General features: G+C 36.4%; 1 protein-coding gene across 1 annotated transcript; it reads left to right on the top strand.

Moving 5' to 3' along the window:
- The first annotated feature begins 1034 nt into the window (after nucleotides 1–1034).
- LOC145989543 (uncharacterized) lies at nucleotides 1035–19126 on the top strand. The gene is made up of 6 exons (XM_083124860.1): nucleotides 1035–1164; nucleotides 2944–3090; nucleotides 6545–6666; nucleotides 8792–8972; nucleotides 13369–13517; nucleotides 18811–19126. Exons 2-6 carry the CDS (start codon nucleotides 2958–2960, stop codon nucleotides 18934–18936), a joined length of 711 nt encoding a protein of 236 aa, XP_082980986.1. The 5' UTR covers nucleotides 1035–1164; nucleotides 2944–2957; the 3' UTR covers nucleotides 18937–19126.
- The last annotated feature ends 518 nt before the right edge of the window (nucleotides 19127–19644 follow it).

The raw sequence follows: 19644 nt of genomic DNA, 5'->3' as shown, positions 1-19644 counted from the left end.
AGGGGGCAAGGGAGGTAGAGGCAGAAATCTTTCCTTTCCCTTCGGAAACCCGTTTCTACCTGGAACTGTGAGGCGGAGGAAGAGCGAGCTAGACCAGCTTTGCCCGCTGAACGCACCGAGGGACGAGAAGCGCGTGGAAAAAAAAAGTGTTGCATATGAACTGTGGCTTCAACAATACAATAAATATTGTGATTTGAAAATAATTAGAGATTTGAGATTGATTGATCTATCTCTGCTAGACTAGCTACTCCTCAGTGCACGTCACTGGTATTAGTAGTAATTAAACTAATAAATTAATTATAAGTTTTATCTATTAATTGAGTATTATTATTTAATTAAAGTATAATAAAACAATAGTAATGTGAATTTGGAGAAAGTTTTAGAAATAACCCTTCCTCTTGATGAAATCCTGCGTACGCTACTGCACATACACTCGCAAGCCGCAACAAGGGGATACATAAAAGCGTAGTGTAAAAATCTAAATTTTCGTATTATAGACCCATGGCAGCTAGGGACGACCAAAATTACGTCAGGTTTAGTGCTCTTTGTGCATAAACATACGATATTTAACCCGTTTGAGCTACCCTACCGTTGCGCTTTAATATATTAATTCTTAACAGGAGAATGTAATTTTGGGTAACTTATGACTTGCTACATAATCTTTTATCGATTTACACGAGAAATTCTTACCTTCATTGAAAATAACGTTCGCGCTCCAATGTAAAGCTTAGGGCAACCAGATGTCGAAATTCTTTAGGAACACAAGGCTGCCGTGGCACCTCTAGCGGAAAAGTTTGGCAATGAACAGCTCCATTCTCCTGTTTTCCTAGGTTTTTTTTTTTTTAACATGGCAGTGACGTCGTCATAATGATCACCAATGGACGTGACTCTCCAGGCTTTGTCCAACCTTATTAAATTCTCTTATGTACTGGCAACTCTTCATTTTTCACTGACAAAATAGTATTCTGGACGTAAACAGCCAAATGCAACAGTGTAAGTCCAATAAAATTTATTGATGATTGATAAAATAATCTGCTGATAGGCATTTTCATTAAGGTTATACTATTGTGGAAAAATTAAAATTTTATGTGCTGGTCATAATCAAAAAATATTTCAATTGCTTAACTTCAATACAATTTCAACCAGTGCTATGTATAAGGAATGGTAATTTTGAACTTACAAAAGAAACATCCCTGACATTTTTAATGTTAATATGCAAAATAAGTCATGTTATTTCACTGCAGCGTTTTGTACTGGAATTATATAACCAAAAATTAACATAATAAGGATAATAAAGTTCAAAATAATGTAATTTTTAAATACAGTTAATTCAATGCAAAAATGACAGATTTGCAATCATTGAATTACATGACAATATCCGGGGGTGTAAGGGGTAACTCTTCCACATAGTACACCCTGGACTGAATTTTGCAGACTAGTGAGGCTCTGGCGCCTGGATCCATGGCTTATGCTGTGTGTCATCTAAGTGTGATTGTGGTTGTCCCTTCATTTACTTCATCTCATTTTATCGCCTTTCATCCTCATCTTCAGAATTAGCCAAAACTGGCAGAAAGGCGAAGTAAAATAAATCAAATCATCCAATTCATGATCATCTCCTGAACACAACAAATGAATGCCCAAATAGGAGAGCGAGGGGTATTGGAGTCATTTGCCCAATAATCCTAAAAAGAATAGCCTATCTAACTTGCGAACAGAAAACATTCACAGAACATATTTCTTAATTCGTAGAAAAGAGAGAATCAATTTCTGAGCATGTTTTACATGCATCCTACATATAAAAAATTGAATTGTGAAATCATCATGCACATTTTGAAACATGAAAAGCATATGAATGTTCATCAAGTACCCTCCAGCTAGAATAATTTGTTTTAAGCATCCCCACACCTACTGCATTATCTCAATGTTGATCTATACAAGCATCCCCCCTTCCTATTCCCAAATTTCATCAAGCATCCTCCCAGCTAGGAATTTCCATTTTGAGCACTGAGTACATGTATATAATTGCAGCCCTTGACATGGAAAATGTCAACTGGAGGATGTTTGGTTGAACTTTGAGGTTAGTGGGGGAAATACTTCTATGGCTTAACATGGTGACAATGAAACAGATGGGTGATGCTTTACAAAAGTTTTGGTAGTTGGCAGGGGATACCATTCCATGCATCTCCCCTCACTCTGAGAACTGTCCAAGAGTATGTATATATGTATATATATTGTTATCACAGTATGCTAAAATGCCAGAAGTCCCAGGTTCAAATCCTGGCCTGGGCATGAGTGTTCTTTGAGAGTTCCCTTCATCAATTTCATCATATCATTACTCATCCTCGTTGTCACGATTAGCCAAAAGTTGCAAAAAATTGACACTAAGTAACAAAAATAAAATGAAATCTAAATACATCTAAGTATGTGCATGTGAGGCTGTAATAATTATGCAATACTAAATTACAATGTTGGTTTTTGTGTAGAATTTGTTAACAAATAGAGTTTCTTATATTTTCGCTTTTCAAACTATAAAGGCCTCTTAGATTTAATTTGCACAGGACCTTGCATTTCCCAACAGCAGCCTGCTCAGTAGCACGAGAATTTTACAAAAAGTGGAGTGAATAGACTCTATTTCAGCAGGTCATTGTTATTCTCTCTTAGCACTTACCCCTTCCAAATTTTCAGGTTTAACAACATTTATAAGTTCAACTTAACCCTTTGGAACCTGACTCTCATGTTCCCCCTCATCTTCCCCCACAGTTACGCTGTCCCTACCGTTCAAGGTCAATGTGGATTCAGCAATGAATAAGGACAATCCTTTTGGTATTGCAAAGTAAACAAGGGCATATTTCAGCTCTTAATTAACATTTTATGCCAACTTCCATGTAAATGTTGTATATTGAATCAAAATAAATTATTGATCCTTTTTCAATATTCTTCCAGATTGTTCACAAGCTATGGACCAAGATATAAACATTTCTTCACTTCCAGTTGTAATGCAGGAAGTGTCTGCCAAGCAACAACAGCTGGACTTGGATTTGATTTCAGCCAGGTGTGAATTAGAACAGTACAGAAATGAAGTTCTGAGAGGTAAAGAACTCATAGTCTCATGATTATCTCTATATCATAAGTTAGGAAAACACATAATGATGATTTGCTTATTTTGAAGATTAGTTTAATTTTACACAGAGAAAATTAAATAGTTTTAATGTGTGTTCCATTACACTTTTTCTCATACCACAAATTCCAATAAAACAATTATCATTATAATCACTTTTAGGAAACTGAAGTTATCAGAATAGTTGCATTGCAATTCTACCCTTCTATTTGGAGTTACTGATTAAGAGCATTACTACATTTGCAAAGGATTATGGAATAATATCAAACTCTACTATTTTGAAAACTAAATATGCTGACCAAGGCAGAAATTTATTTTATTATAAAACATCAACTAAACGTAACGTTTCAACCTTCTAGCAAGGTCTTCTTCAGACTCTGTATCAAGTACAAATGTAACCAGGTACACAAAGGAAGATATATATATACACACACACAAAAATACTCCCCTCCAGACTATTAGAAAGTAGTTCTGGAGCAATCTAGCAGGTGTCTTTCCCTTATCAATTGTACTTTCACCTGAAAGAGAATGTCACTGACTCTTTTATCTCATGCTCTATTTCCTTCATTCTTCTTCCTTCTTGTCTCCTCTTTTTCTTTTGTCCTTTCCACTCTTTCTAACACCTTCTTCCATTCTTTGTTTAACTTCAGTCCCCCATTCCAGTTCATTGTGTCATCTTCACCTTTCTTCTCTATTTAGTGGACTCCTTCCATTTTCTCACTAGTATTATCTTCTCCCTTCCTATCTGCTTAGCCTCATCCCACTCCATGACATGTCCTGTTTCTCTCGTGTGTTTAAATATCGCATTTCTCTCTCTCTCTCTCTTAAGTCGTACATCATTCCTATGTTGTTTCAACCTGTCTTTCAGCCTCTTTTTCGTTTCTCCTATGTACACACTCTGACATTCTTTACATTTCACTTCGTAGATAATCCCTTCCTCTTCCTCTTCTCTGCTTTCCTTTTTTTCTTTGCATTCTTCGCTATTCTTAAGATGCTTCTCCCTCCCTTCCTGTAAGTCTTAATGCCCGCTTTTCTAAGCACTTTGCATATCTCTTCTGTGGTCTTCCCCATACTCCTTATTCCAAACCTCCTTTCCTTTTCATTCTGTTCCAATTCTCCCCTGCCACTTTTCTTCCTTCTTCTGTTTATAACCAGTCTATCCTCCTTCTCATAGCCATTCTTTTCTTGCTGTTTCCATAGGCTATTTATTTTGCCTTTTTTTTCACATTCTTTTGTGCATATTTTCTTGATTCTGTCCTCCATATTCTTTATAAAATTTATTTTTGTCACCTCACTTACATCACTTCTTTTGTGGAAGAATACCCCTGCTGCACACTTTTTCTGATGCCAATATATCTAGGTAGCTAATCTTGTCTTCTTCTTCTATTTCGAGTTCCAATAATATCCTTTTCCCTTCATCTTGTATTTCTTTGGTAAATATGTCGAGCTGCCTCTTCGTTCCCTTCCATATGCCAAACTAATCGTCCACATATCTGCAAAACAGAATTATTTTGTCACCTCCTTTTTCTATCACTTTCTTTTCCCATTCATTCATAACCAATTCAGCCAATACTGGGCTTATGCTAGAACCTACATTCAGTCCTTCACTCATTAACATTATTTTATCTCCCATTATACTGTAACCGTTATTCCAAATGGTTACCAGCACCTTCACTACCCTTTCACTATCCCATTCTCCTATAATTTCTTGTCCCATTCTCTTTTTAATAATGTCCAAAACGTGTCCCCTCTTGATGCTCGGGAACATACTTTTCACGTCTAAGCTAAACATTATTGTCTTCATCTCATTCAACTTAAGACCTTTTATGAGGTCCACCACTTGTTCACTGTTCTGAACTGCTCTGCTTTCTTGCTGTGTTACTAACACTTCAATAACTTTCTTGCTAGAAGGTTGAAACGTTACGTTTAGTTTATGTTTTATAATAAAATAAAGTTCTGCTTTGGTCAGTTTTTATATCATGGAAACAAGGCTTAATGGTGTTATAACTACTATTTTGCTTCAAGCTTGACTTATGTCATGTGCCAACATGATGTATTATAATTAATAATAATTAATAAGTATTTCAAAAGAAAGAGCCAATCATTTATAAAAAGTGACTGGCAACAGTGATCGAAGCCTGCCTGTGCAATAACATCATCTGGTCCATTGGTGACCTAACAATTATATTTTTGCTAGTCAGCTGTTGGTTATTGTGTGAGTTCATGTTAAAATGGCTGTTCAGAAGTACGGTCTGATTCGATTTGTTAATGCCAATGTGATAATACTGCCGAAATTCACGGAGAATTGTGTAAAGTGTATGGTCTGAATGTAATGAGTGAAGGAAGAGTAGGGGAATGGTGGTGTACATTCACACCCACCAAAGGTGAAAAAGTTCATCTGTACGAAAAGTCATGGCAGCTATGGTCTGGGCCGAACAAGGTGTGTGTTTCATGGAGCGGGGGAAAACAATCTCATTGCAAACGTACTGTGAAAAATTGTATCAAAGCTCAGACATACTATACAAAACGGACAACATGGAATGTTCTGGTCAGGAACTATTCTTATTCATGCCAACGCTAAACCACACACTATTGTCCTCACTCTCCAGGCGATTGAGAGGTTCGAATGGGAACTTTTTGACCACTCCCCGTATAATCTGGACCTTGCACCTAGCGACTATCATGTCTTTCTGCGCACCTCAAAAAGTGACTTGCGTGTCAATGATTTGCAAAATCTGAGATGTTGAAAATGGTAGTGTTGGATTGGCTGAACTCTCAAGCAGCAAACTTCTATGCAGAGGGTATGAAAAAGCTTTTTCAACAGTATCAAAATTCCTTGGAAAATTATGGTGACTATGTTGAGAAATGAAGTAGATATGTATGTGTTTGTAATCACTAATACAGTGTTGCTACATGTCTTTTCTTCTTTGATATAATCAATCAGCCCTTATTTTGGAAATATCGTAACATGGTGTTTCATTGATGATTCTGGTGTGTAACATTTGCTTTCACACAATATTTCAACTGCTCAAAAACGATCTATCCAGTGAGTGAGATTTAGACTTACAAAGTCTGAATCAAGTCACTTGGTCTTGGACCTAGCATCTTTGTTGTTTTTCATCTGATGAAGACTTTGAAACAATTTGTGTAAAAATGCATGTTACATGCCAGAAACACCAAAAAATCCAGTGGGCTCTTTTTAATTCAAACTCTAATGGATATGAAAAACATCCAAATTATCCAAAATATTGTCTCATTAAAGATAATTTCAAGGGGAAGAAACATCTGTTCAAATTAATGAATAATTCAAATAAAAAAAGAGCACTGTATATTTATTATCTAAAATAAATTCTACCTTTTGGTTTGGCATGATTTTTATGATTGTTGTAGTAAATATCTTGTATTTTTACATTATTCACCATGTAGCTGAACAAGAAGTGGAAGAAATGAAAATGGGAAATGCAGTAACAGAAAGAAAAATTAGTGCTTTAGATGTCCTGTTACCTGCAATGGAGAAAAAAGTTCAGCAATTCGTGCAAAAGAATCAGGTAAAGCATACAAGTTATGTATGCACTGCTAACTGCTGTTTTTTTTTCAATTACGCAGGTTGCTACAAAACTATATCTATCATCATATGCTGTCAACATGATCAAGAAGAAAATTAATAAATCCACTACAAGTATTTTGTATGTATTTCCTTATATATTTTCAGCTCTGCCTAGCATCAATAATATGCAAACATTGTCAATTCATGAATTACGTGTAGTAAATTATTTATCTTGTTAATATGTTTATTTTTTGATTACCAAATTGGGTAATGGACTGGAAGCTAAATTCTATTGTGGCATTTTTTTTATTAATATGAAAAAAAAGAGACTTATTTTCCTTTGATTTTGGGGGGCAAGTGTAATTACGAAGATCAGATACTTCTTAGTTCAGTTACGAAAATATACAGTATGCATGTCTCTCTCACCTTTACAAATCCAGTGATGGATTAATGATTTTTTCAGAAAAAGTCTTTTTTTGTGTGTTCTAACAATCTTGGAGTTGTCAATTAAAATTATGGGAAACCAATTATTTGATGATTCTTGTTTATTTCACATGGTATATTAGTAGTTTTTATTAGAATTGAAATTAAACTGAATGTAGGCATCCATAAATGACAAAATTATTGGGAGACCAGCCCTTCCACCTTTAGCCAGTTGGTGCAAATTGGGCTCTGAAATTACAAAATTTCTCAAAAAGAGAGTGCAATAAACTTTAAAAATCTCAATCGAGTTCTAAGCATATTCTTGTTGACAGAAATTAATGTCAGTCAAATTTCCTGAGATTTAATACCATCAGACAGACAAATGTTCTACACAAACATCAAAATTTTCAATTTGCTGTATCTGTGAAAAATCTACAAAACTAAGGGGATAGTCAGCTTTTACATAAATAGGGCTTTTTGACTTTCTCCCACTTTTTCACCAGTTTTAAGATCACATCGAGATGAACTGACCATGCAGTCTAGATTGATGGCCAATGCTCTGATGTTGTATAACACCACAATTAACAAAAATATTGTCAAAAATGAAGCATTTTATGAGCAGTGTTCCTGTGAAATACACACCAAACTGACTTTCTACAAACACAGAGAGAGGGGGGGGGGGGAGGGAAGGGAAGGGTCTGAAGTGACGATATAGAACAAACAACTTTTCTGCCTCAAACATATACCACAAATGCAAGTGTTGTTGAATACAGTCAATATGTCTGCATGTCAGTATGTCTCCACATGCACACCCTTCGTTGCTCGTAGGATATCCAGTTCCATTCACGTAAGCTGCAGACTGTTTGGTGTTACACAACCGAAGGCTGCATGCTGTGTAGGTCAGTGATAGGCTTCACCTGCATCCTGTAGACAATATCCTTAATAAAACACTAAAGAAATAAATCACAAGACACACATAACCCCCGCAGAAATGGTCAGCAAATACATTCTTTCTTTATACTAAACAAAAGCAGCTCATTGTTACAATTCATGACGTTGTTTAAAAGAACGGTTTTGCTGCATGCTGTTTCCCTCCCCTTCCTACTTCAAGGCAGAATACCAAGTGCTCCTGGATTCCCCTCCCCCTGCCATACTCTGAATTGGATGACATAGTGAACTTATCAGCGAAATTTGCCTTTTTTAAGAAAAAGAAAGCTCCCTCCATTTGCAATGAGATATGGTTTGCACTTGTCTCAAATGTGTTTGCAACACTACATGTTGGTGCATGCATGTAGGTAGTAGCTCAAAATATTTGGTGCGAACCGAGTCCTTGGAAAGCGCACCGACCCAAGCCAGAAGAGCCTCCCTGCTTTCTCTACTCTACAGAGCAAAAGGTAGCTTACTTCAAAAAGTGCAAACCTCAATTGACGCGAGAGATCTACAGCAATTGGGGAAGCAAATAGGAGGGAATTGACATAGAAAAATTTGATGTTCAATGAATAAGCATAATAAAAATTAATTACATTACAGATTTATTTTGGCGTACATGTGCGACTGTGCTAATAGGCAGAAGTTGCTACTGCCTGTTAGTGCCGAGAAACTGGAAAAAACATCACCTTAAGAATAAAAGTGACTTGCAATATAAAAATGATGTTTACCAGTGCTTAAAAATATCAAAATGTCTAAAGGTTCATATTTTTCAGAATCTAGCTGCTGAAATAGACAAAATATTGCAAAAGCAGACTCAGACAGAGCTTACTGCAGAAACTGAAGAAGTTTTCAGGAGAAAGTCATATGAGCGCATCACTCACCATCAAGAAATTATGATGCAAAATATGAAACTGAAAAAAGTGGATGAAGAGAGAAAAAGTAATAGAAATTCAGGTCAGTACAAGGAAACTGTTTAGTTATCATCATATTGGTCAACGTGAATGAAAAATCATCTGTCTTACATACAGAGATTATGTAGATGTGATGAATACTTTCTTTGAACAAGTCAGAAAATAAATTATGGGTCTTTTGTATTAAAATATCAATCACATTGAAAATATTCATTTGTCATTGTTTTTTAAGAGCAGCTTCTAAATAACAATCTATTAGCTGATCATCATCAGGAGTTCACAAAATAAAAATAATTAAGGCGAAACCCCTTATTCTCAGAAGCCAGCATTTTATTTACTTACTTATCTTTTTTTCAAATATGGGCTAAGAAAGCCATGAATCCAACCAAGATAAGATAAGCTATGAAATGTGACTTTAAAACATTTAATTTACTGTATTAAAAGTAATTTATTCTTGTGCTGGAGTAGCCTTCCTAAAGAAGGCTCAACTGGTAACAGGATGAATAACTATATTATACATTCTAATATACGGCTAACTCTACCATATCGCTGCAGATTTTAAAATTAGATTAGTAACAGAGCAAAAAGTTATAATGTCAAGTTTATTATTCTGATTTTAATGATACACACAACACAGAAAACACACAGACACACAGACATTAAAAAAACACATACTGTACTAGTTATTTCTTTAACACACGAACTACCAAAGGGGTCATTTTGACCCCTCAACGTCATTCATCATGCTTTAATTTGAACATTAATTAAAATATGGTCAACAGGTGGCGTCACTTTTCTTCTCTCTAATCATTGTGATTACACCCTAAATATCAGATTTAAATTATTATTGGTTTTCTTTAAAAATGATGATTTACCTAGAACTACCAGGGGGGTCATTTTGACACCTGCTTACTTTTTAACCCTGAATAAAAAAACACGACTTTTTCGATTCTTGTAGATACCTTTTTATGTAGGTGTATTATAGATGTCTCTGAAACAATTGTGAACAGCCATTGTGGTTGTTTTGAAACAAGGTGTTTTAATGTTTGTAAATTATGGAGTCTGCAGGGAGTAAACGACTTACAGGGGCAGAGATTCTAGCAGAGTTGCAGGATATTGACGATAGTGTTTCTGGTGATGAAGGCAGTGACAGCTGGACTGAAAACCAAGATGTTACAGACCTTGACAAAGAAGATGTCTCCAGTAGTTCTGACGTAGATGTCGAATATACTGATTGTGCTTCAAGTGATTCAAGTGAAGAATCTGAACAAGGGAATTCTACTCAAATTAGTGGTAGTGAAGTGGCTCCGGATCAGACTGTGTGGACGGTATTGGATGTAAAGAACAAGACATGCGGAAGATTACAAGAACATAATATAGTTCGTACCAAACCAGGATCCACGTCACACGCTACGCCTAATGTCGATGATACTTGTGCAAGTGCATTCAGACTGATTGTAACTGATATCATGCTGCGAAATATAAAAACTGTACAGAAGCTGAGGCCCGTCGAGTTTTAGATGATCCTAACGGGTCGATTTCTCTAGATGAGCTTGATGCATTTATTGCCATTTCCGTAGAGCAATGGGGATGAATGGCGTAAGTGTAAAGTGTCTCTGGTCTGAAAACTTGGGCTGCAGCTTCTTTCGGAATGTCGTGCCCAGAAATATGTTTGAATAAATAATGAGATTTATGAGATTTGATCTCAAATCTATGAGAAGCGAAAGACGTAAAACTGACAGGTTTTGCTTATTTTCTTATCAAGTTAGCTAAATAACTTTCTGAGAAAATGAGACAAAAGCGTGTTTCGAAAGAAGATTTGCCAGCAGCATCTACGACTTCTACCGGAAAAAGGAAGAAGTGTCAGTGTAAGGGAAACAAAACTCCCGATCAGTGTTTCCGATGCAAGAAATTTGTCTGTGGATCATGCACTAATGTGGTTCGAAAGTACATCGTGTGCCGCACATGCCCTGAATAAAGAGGGGCACTGCATTTTGTGATTTTTGAGTAAAGTACAAGAATGTCTTTATGATTTTGATTTTATTTTAGGAACAAAGATGGTTGTATTGTTTAGATACGCATTGAAACATATACCTATATGCCTCAACATTATATTATTACTATTATCAGAACTTAAATTTACTCTTGACCCTCTAATCTAATCTAACCTAACCTAACCTTGTACTCGTTTATTTGCTCATATCTTATATTTTTAACTATATGTGTAATCTATTGGCATAATAAATATTCCTGGGCTTATATTTAAAAAGATTTCAACTGTATATTTATTTATACACATATTGTTCATCCACCTTGGGTGTGGGAGACCAAAGTTTGATACCTGGTTGAAGCTAGTGTGGTTTTTAATGCATATTCATTTTTGTATCCAGTCACATCAAGTCTTGGTTGCCAAAGGAACGCTCAATTACAACCTAAAAAACCTTTAAAACACAAGGGGTCAAAATGACCCCTTTGGTAGTTCTTGTATAATCAATTTCCTGGTAGTGCTAGTGTTAAAAAAAAGGCAATGCAAATTTCTGTAAGAACTTGAAATATATTCTTTTTTTAAAAAAAGTAATTTAGAACTGAATGAAAAAATTAAGGTGCCACGGCGACTAGGGACCCCCCTGTATTTTCTCCCTCTGGTCATCATCATCAACACTTCTACAAGAGATTCAATTTTTTTTTTCAAAATGCACGGAATCAGAATCTATTTTAACTTCTAACCGGTGTTAACACAGGTAACAGCAAAATGTAAAGATTAAAAAGTTGTTTCAATAAAATGACAACATTGATAAATACATTAACCAAGAGGGAAGAGCAGGGGAAGACTAACTCACTCACTCTCTGGCCTTCTTGAACCTGAAGGTTCATGCCTGCAGCAACACAGGCCTTCCATCTGTCCCTATCCTGAGCAAGATCTATATACTCTTTTCCATTTCTACCGATTTCCTTTAGGTCCATCTCAATGTTATCCCTCCATCTTCGTCTTGGCCTTCCTACAGGTCTCTTACCATTAGGTTTCCCAACAAGAATCCTGTAAACTCTTCTTTCCTCTCCCATTCGTGCCACATGGCCTGCCCACCTAAGTCTTCTTGATTTAATCATTCTAATAATATCTGGCCATGAATACAAATTATGTAGTTCTAAATTATGTAATAATCAAAATCTAATTATTGATAACAACTAGTTTGAACCAGTTTCCAAATTCAAGTACTTAGGAGTAATACTAACAAATGAAAATATATTAAAGAGGAAATAAAAAGTAGGCTTAATTCAGGAAATGCATGTTACTTTTCTCTTTATAAACTTCTGTCTTCTCGTTTAATATCTAAGAAACTAAAAGTTAAGATATGCAAAACAGTAATGTTACCTGTATTATTATATGGATGCGAAACTTGGTCCCTTACATTGAAAGAGGAACATAAATTGAGAGTATTTGAAAATAAGATCCTTAGGAAAATATTTGGACCTAAAAGGGATAAGCAGGGGAAGACTTAGGGTCAAAATGTGCTACAGGGTTATTCATACGACTGTTTCGGGACCCAGTTACTGATCAGGCCTGCCGAAACAGGCCAGTGTTGTCACATTGGATTGGGAAAAAAGAGCTAAATCCTGCCTAAAATGGGGATACTATTTCTCTGAAGCAATTAGAGGTAGACTGCAAAGCCAAGGCTGGATTTAACTACAACTGAGACCAGTTAGGTAATAGATGAAAGGATAGTTCCTTGGTGTTTCTCGTGATTTGGATAAACCTTGGTCCAAAATACTAAGTTGGCAACAGTAGTGCATTCAGCTGGGCGTCCCTTCCCCTAGAGGAGCGGAGTTGTAGTCTGCTCACCACACAAACGTCAAACTGACCTGAGGAAAAAGTGTGGTTCTTCTTTCTCTTTGCATCTCATTGCAAAGAAACAGAGATGAAGAAACTGTTTTATGAGTGGTAGTTCTCTCTAGGAGTGTTTGTGGCTAAATCACTGTGCAAAAGAAGAACGAAATGAACAAAAATCTAGATCAAAGACATTTTGGCGGGGGAGAAAACGTCTAGCAGGCTTAATTGTAGTACTGGTGGCCGGTAACACTTTTGAAAAAGTCACGCCACGCTACTGTAGGGAAGACAAATAAAATTTCAGTTACTATCACTTTTTCTTACATAAAATTCAATTCTTTGTCTTTGTCAAATCCTATAAAAATGGTAATAATAAACCTGTGTATGTAATGTCATCCTGTTGCTCTTTCCCAGAATTCTTTAACTTTTTGAAGTTCTCGAACACAAAATCCAAAACAAAAAAAGCTGTAAACAAACAAATCAGAAATTGCTGGAAAACTTCTAAAAACACTCAATATAAGGGATTTGAAATTCATGCTGTTTTATATATAATCATATTAACCTAGCAAAGCATAGAAAAAGTTTGTTTTACAAGTTGTTGTTACTCTTTCAGCTAGCACTGCTGAAGAACAAGAACAGACGAAGGAAGCCTTGGAAGAGCAAAAGAAAATCTTGGAAAAGAAGTTGAATGACAAAAGGAAGGAGTTCGAGATGGCTGAGGCAACTCAGTCACGTATTCTTCAAGAAAACACCGTGCTTCAGGTATTATACAATTAACAGTAAATTGTGAAGTACGAGGCTAGTCAAAAAAGAGTGAGAAGGATTTTTTTATATCACACAGTGAACATGGAGCGGTGAAACAAATTTGCATGAGAAGAATGTGTCTCGTGGAATCGGCAGATAAAATTGCAAGTGCATATGCACATGCATTTGGCAACACTGCAGAAACAAATTACGAATGATCAGAAGTCGCATACGCAAAATGGAATCGGTTTGTGAGGAGCAGTACACGGCTTTGAAATTTTCCGTCCGTCTGCTGAAATCCGCCACGGAAGCATACGAAATGTTGCAGCAGACATATGGCAAAGATGTCCTTCCACAATCCATCACATTTCGGTGGTTCAAACAGTTTAAGGAGGGCCGTATTTCGACCACAAAGCAGAGCAGTCTGGGCACTCCGGCCACTGCAGTGATTTATTTAATTATTTATTGAACTCAACAGGTACATACCTAATTACAGAGCCCATATGAAGGATACATAGTCATTACAATTACGCATATTTCTGTAATATAGATATAGAAATTTTATATATATATATATATATATATATATATATATATACAGGGTGTCGCAAAACTCTTTCAACAACGCTTGGCTGCTGGTAGATATCATAAAAACAAGTAACTTTTCCCTATAAAGTTTACCTCGAAAACGCTTAGTTTCTGCGCTGTAAACGCTTAAAATCTATCCTGTACGTATGCAACCCAACACAGCAAACGCTTGCTCTGACATAACTACCAGGGGCGCGTGGCAGGGTTGCCACTAGCGTTCCTCGGTAAGAGAGACGACTTGAAAAAAACTTGTGAGTCTTGCCTGAGCAAAATCCAAAACATTAATGGTACTTGCGATGTTGTAAGAAGCATTGACAGTATTTATAAACTGACCAAGACAAATAATGAGCAGACTGAAATTCAAGATTACTCATTCTAAAATATCTCCATAATTGATTGATTGATTTGGTTTATTTTAATTCGCTTTTCTGCCACCTTTGGCTAATCGCGAAGATGAGGATGATATGATGAAATAACAAATGACACCAATGTCTAGACCAGGATTTAAACCCGAGACACCTGGCGCCGTAGCGAGCTGTGATAACCACAGCACCACGGAGTGTTTCGTGTATCATGCAATATCAACAATTGCAAGGAACACGTGAGATAGGGGAAATCCACTAACGAACGAGCACATCATGCTTACATTTGTTCGTTCGTGGATTTCTTCTATCTCACGTGTTCCTTGCAATTGTTGATATTGCATGATACACGAAACACTCCGTGGTGATGTGGTTAGCACAGCTCGCTACGGCGCCAGGTGTCTCGGGTTTAAATCCTGGTCTAGACATTGGTGTAATTTGTTATTTCATCATATCATCCTCATCTTCGCGATTAGCCAAAGGTGGCAGAAAAGCGAATTAAAATAAATCAAATCAATCAATCAATTATGGAGATATTTTAGAATGAGTAATCTTGAATTTCAGTCTGGCCATTATTTGTCTTGGTCAGTTTTAAATACTGTCAATGCTTCTTACAACATCGCAAGTACCATTAATGTTTTGGATTTTGCTCAGGGAAGACTACCAAGTTGTTGTTTTTAAGTCGTCTCTCTTAACGAGGAACGCTAGTGGCAACCCTGCCACTTGCCCCTGCTAGTTATGTCAGAGCAAGCATTTGCTGTGTTGGGTTGCATACGTACAGGATAGACTTTAAGCGCAGAAACTAAGTGCTTTCAAGGTAAACTTTATTGGGAAAAGTTACTTGTTTTTATGATATCTACCAGCTCCCAAGCGTTGTTGAAAGAGTTTTGCGACACCCTGTATATATATATATAGACATATATATACATAAAAATATATTAAAAATATTTATTTTATATATATATATATATATATATATATATATATATATATATATATATACACACACACACACTTTATCACACAATTTCAATACGAACTTATGTGTTTAAGCTTAGGCCATTGTGTTAATAGTGGCTTTACTGAAGTTCCTTAGGTTCATAGAAAAGATGTCAATGGTGTTATTCTTGATTAGCAAGTTATTTTAACTGGTGCACATTCTCCACAATGGAGATTTCTTTTTAATTTCGGATCTAGCCTTCTTTATAAAAAAAACTTCATTCTTTAGTCTAGTTTTCGACGACGGGATTCGAAAATTAATCTGGCAGAGTAGATGTTCAGCATCTATTTCGGGATTTAACAATTTCCACAAGAATACTATTTCATGTAACGTTCTTCTGTGACACAGCTTTGTAAACCAACATTCATATATTAGGTTGTCGTAGTGTTCAAATGTGGGGTAAACTTTCTGAAATTTGTATTTTAAAAATCTAAGAAATCTCGATTGGACTCTTTCAATTGCTACACTGTACTTTGCTGTGTCTGTATTCCATATAACAGATGCATATTCAAGTTTTGGTCTTACATATGAATAATACAAAACTTCTAGTGTCTCTATACTCTTGAAATCCCTCCCCATTCTAAGAATAAACCCAAGGTTCTTGAACGCTTCACTAATTATTTGTTCTACGTGTTTATTAAAAGTAAGATTTGAATCAAAAATAACCCCTAAATCCTTGACTGTAAAATTTCTTGCTAGAGTATTGTTGTATATTTGATACTGAAATTCAACTGGGTTTTTCTTTCGAGTATATATTACATAATGGCATTTACTGATATTTAGTGTTAAATCATTGATTTTTGTCCACGTTTCTAACTTTGTAACATCATTTTGAAGTTGCACACTGTCATCTTGTTTGCTTATTTTCCTGTAAAATTTCAGGTCATCTGCAAACAGCAATTTGTGTGAGTTTTCAAATTAATCTGGCAAATCGTTAATAAGTAATGTGAAAAGAAGTGGCCCAAGGTTAGACCCCTGAGGTACTCCTGAGGTGACTCTTATCTCGTCGGATGTGTGGCCTTTATACGTTACGTACTGCTTATGGTTCTGCAAATAGGCAGCGAACAGTTGACGCAGTGGTTCAGAAATATTGAAGCATGCTAATTTACTTAATAGAATATCGTGGTTAACCAAGTCGAACGCTTTGCAAAAATCGGTATATATATTACGTCAACCTGACCACCTTCGTCCAATGTTGAACTAATAAAATTGGTAATATCGGAGAAATTGGTCAACACTGATCTACGTGGTACAAAGCCATGCTGAAACAATGATATTACAGGTTTTACGTGGGTAAATATGTAACAGTGCATGCTTTTTTTTAATATTTTTGCTGGGGCTGATAGTATACTTATTGGTCGGTAGTTTTGTACGTCATTAGTGTAATTGCTTTTGGAGAGTGGACAAATTGCCGTGGCTTTCCATTTTTCAGGAAAGCTGTGTTTTGCAAGAATTAAATTGAAAATTAGATATAATGGGTATTTCAATATATTACTGCAACCTTTGACTACATAGGGCGGTATCTTGTCCGGTCCGGCTGATTTCTTAGGTTTTAAGTTTTTAATTGCTTTTTCTGGTTAACACAGCTGCAGCCATTGTTCGGGAAGATCGCCAAATAACAATAGATGAACTGGCGAACATGTTACGCATTTCCCATGGTAGTGCATTCACCATTCTGCACCATTGCTTGCACATGAGACGCGTATGTGCAAGATAGGTGCCGAGATTTCTAACGCCTGAACAGAAGCAGGTGAGAGTGGAGGTGTGTCGGGAGCTTCCGCGTCTGGTAATGGAGCATGGCGAGGCCTACCTGAATTCCATCGTAACTGGTGATGAGAGTTGGCTTCACCACTACGATCTCAAAAGCAAACAGGTGAACACAGTCTGGAAATCACTCACTTCTCCGACACCAAAGAAAGCCAAAGCTGTTCCTTCGGTGAATAAGGTAATAGTGATTTCCTTCTTCCACTACCAACATGAAGTGCCCTCACATACCACGATTACTGGGCAGTATTACGTGACAGCTTTGAAGACCCTGGCTGAACACATCCGTCGGAAACACCCTGAGCTGTATCCATCTGGTTGGCGCCTTCACCAGGATAATGCATGCCCTCAAGTTTCCAACATTGTTGCCCAATATCTGGCTCGACAAAACATTGAATGTGTCCTGCACCATTCATACATCCTGGATCTTGCTCCGTGCGACTTTTTTTTGGTTCCCTCGTCTGAAACCGGAGCTGAATGTAGCATTACAACATGTACATACATATGGGATGGAAACTAGATAAAAATTAATAAAACTCCTTTTTACATACTCCTTCAGTTCTGCAGAGGGACCCAAATCCATCCAGTATCAATGTGAACGAGCGACATGAAAATAAAAATGATTATGTAAAGCTTTCTTGCTTACCTCTTTGCAAAAGGCATGACAAAATATCACTCTTCCATCTGCAGTAAAATTTGGATCTCCCATTTTTACACTTGCTTCCAGAGATTCAATCTAGAAAACTTCTATATTTCTATTTAGGTTATTTAACATCTCTTTGTGTCTTGGGTTAATCAATGTGATGGTACAAACACACAGATACATCCATTCTTGACCAGCATTCACACCTGGGACCTATGGTTTCATAGCATGTTACACCAACCACTGTGCAATCACTTACAAGTATCTTCTGTGTAACATGTCCTCAAGGCTCTCAGTAACAGTGTGTCCTTGGTGTGATCTCACCTAGGACAGAGAAAAAGAAACTATCTTCCTGGAAAGGAAGGAGGTTTTATAACTTTGAAAGTAACAAAGTCTTGGCATAGAGTTGTAGCCATTCAGAACTAAGTTTTGTAGCAAAGGGCCTAAAACACCTGGCAAGAGCCCTGTACATTCTTGAACACACTTCCATTTGAAAGCACGAACAACATGATCAGCACAAAATACATCATTGCCAGATTCACAGGAGTGAAAGGAATCAAACTGCCAACACTCCTACCCCCACCTCTTCCACAGAGGGACAGAGAAATGTAACCTGTGGCAGTGTTTACATTACTGACACATGTTAGTGTCTTGCTGTCGTAAATCATTTCAGAAATGATTGGAAAAAATGCAGAAGAATCTCGATTTTACGTTTTTCAGAAGACCAAACCGAAAACTTAAAATGCAGGAAAATGCTCTCTCAGGCACAATAAACTTCTTCTAATCTGAATATCATATTACCGTAATATAGCACACACTTATTTCAACTTTTACTTTCCTTAAATTTATTTTTAAAATGTTTAATTAAGCAAAACTGTATTGATGCAGACAAACGTTGAGAATTTTATAATGCACATCTAATTATTAAGATGTCTTATTTTTTCTTATTCCTAGAAGCGAAATCATGCTTTGAGACTGAGACTTCAAAGACAGGTCCAAGAAGCTGAAAGCAGAAAACATCAAGTAGCATCCCGTCTGGCTGTTCTACAGCAGAAACTGAACAAAAGTTTAATGAACTAAGTGCCTTACAGTCAATCAAGAAAATATTATTAATCACTGTTCATATATTTATTACTTGTTATAGTAACCTATGTATTGCCCATTCTTAAACTTTGTAGGGCCGTTATTTGTGTTTCAAATATTTAAGGATGCAACATACTTAATATATACGTTGTTCATTATATAAGACGTAAACGAGTTGCTAAAAATATATCCGTGAAACTTACTTGTAAATGTTCTATTAATTTCGGTGGCCTCTGCCACCATCCACTTGGGAACTCGATGCTTCACTGTTAGGTTGATTACCGCTAGGGGCACTGGTGTAGATATTTTGTCTGCTGCGTGCGATGTAATAATAAGCTGTTGTAATAGCGGGAGCCAAACATGATGAGCTTGACCGCTGTCGATCTATCAACCGCGTTGTTTATTCCCCTCAACATGAATTGTTCATTATGTTGGTCAAAAATATATGTCATTCATTATATTGGTCAAAAACATGGCTCACTAGTGATTTAGTGTAAATGTTCCTGCATACATTATCTTAAGTGTACAGCCTTTCTCCATATGAAGATGGCATTTTGCTACTTTCATACACTAAAAGACAACTATGTGAACAACACTACTGCACAATAAAGACCAAGAGAAACCGAAAACAACAAAAATTTATGTGTATAATATGGTAACATTACTTTATGTTTAAATATTGAAGTACCACCAATCAATAAAATA

This window comes from Lepisma saccharinum, chromosome 1 (assembly GCF_977018435.1).
Source record: "Lepisma saccharinum chromosome 1, izLepSacc3.1, whole genome shotgun sequence".
In the NCBI taxonomy this organism is placed as follows: Eukaryota; Metazoa; Arthropoda; class Insecta; order Zygentoma; family Lepismatidae; genus Lepisma; species Lepisma saccharinum.
This window is presented reverse-complemented; position numbering and strand designations above follow the sequence as displayed.

What these genes read in the sequence shown, in the direction of transcription:
- LOC145989543 (XM_083124860.1), top strand. Translation starts at nt 2,958, where the DNA reads ATGGACCAAGATATAAACATTTCTTCACTTCCAGTTGTAATGCAGGAA. An exon ending in AATTCGTGCAAAAGAATCAG is followed by an intron (nt 6,667 to 8,791) that starts GTAAAGCATACA and finishes CATATTTTTCAG; the next exon opens with AATCTAGCTGCTGAAATAGA. An exon ending in AAGAAAACACCGTGCTTCAG is followed by an intron (nt 13,518 to 18,810) that starts GTATTATACAAT and finishes TCTTATTCCTAG; the next exon opens with AAGCGAAATCATGCTTTGAG.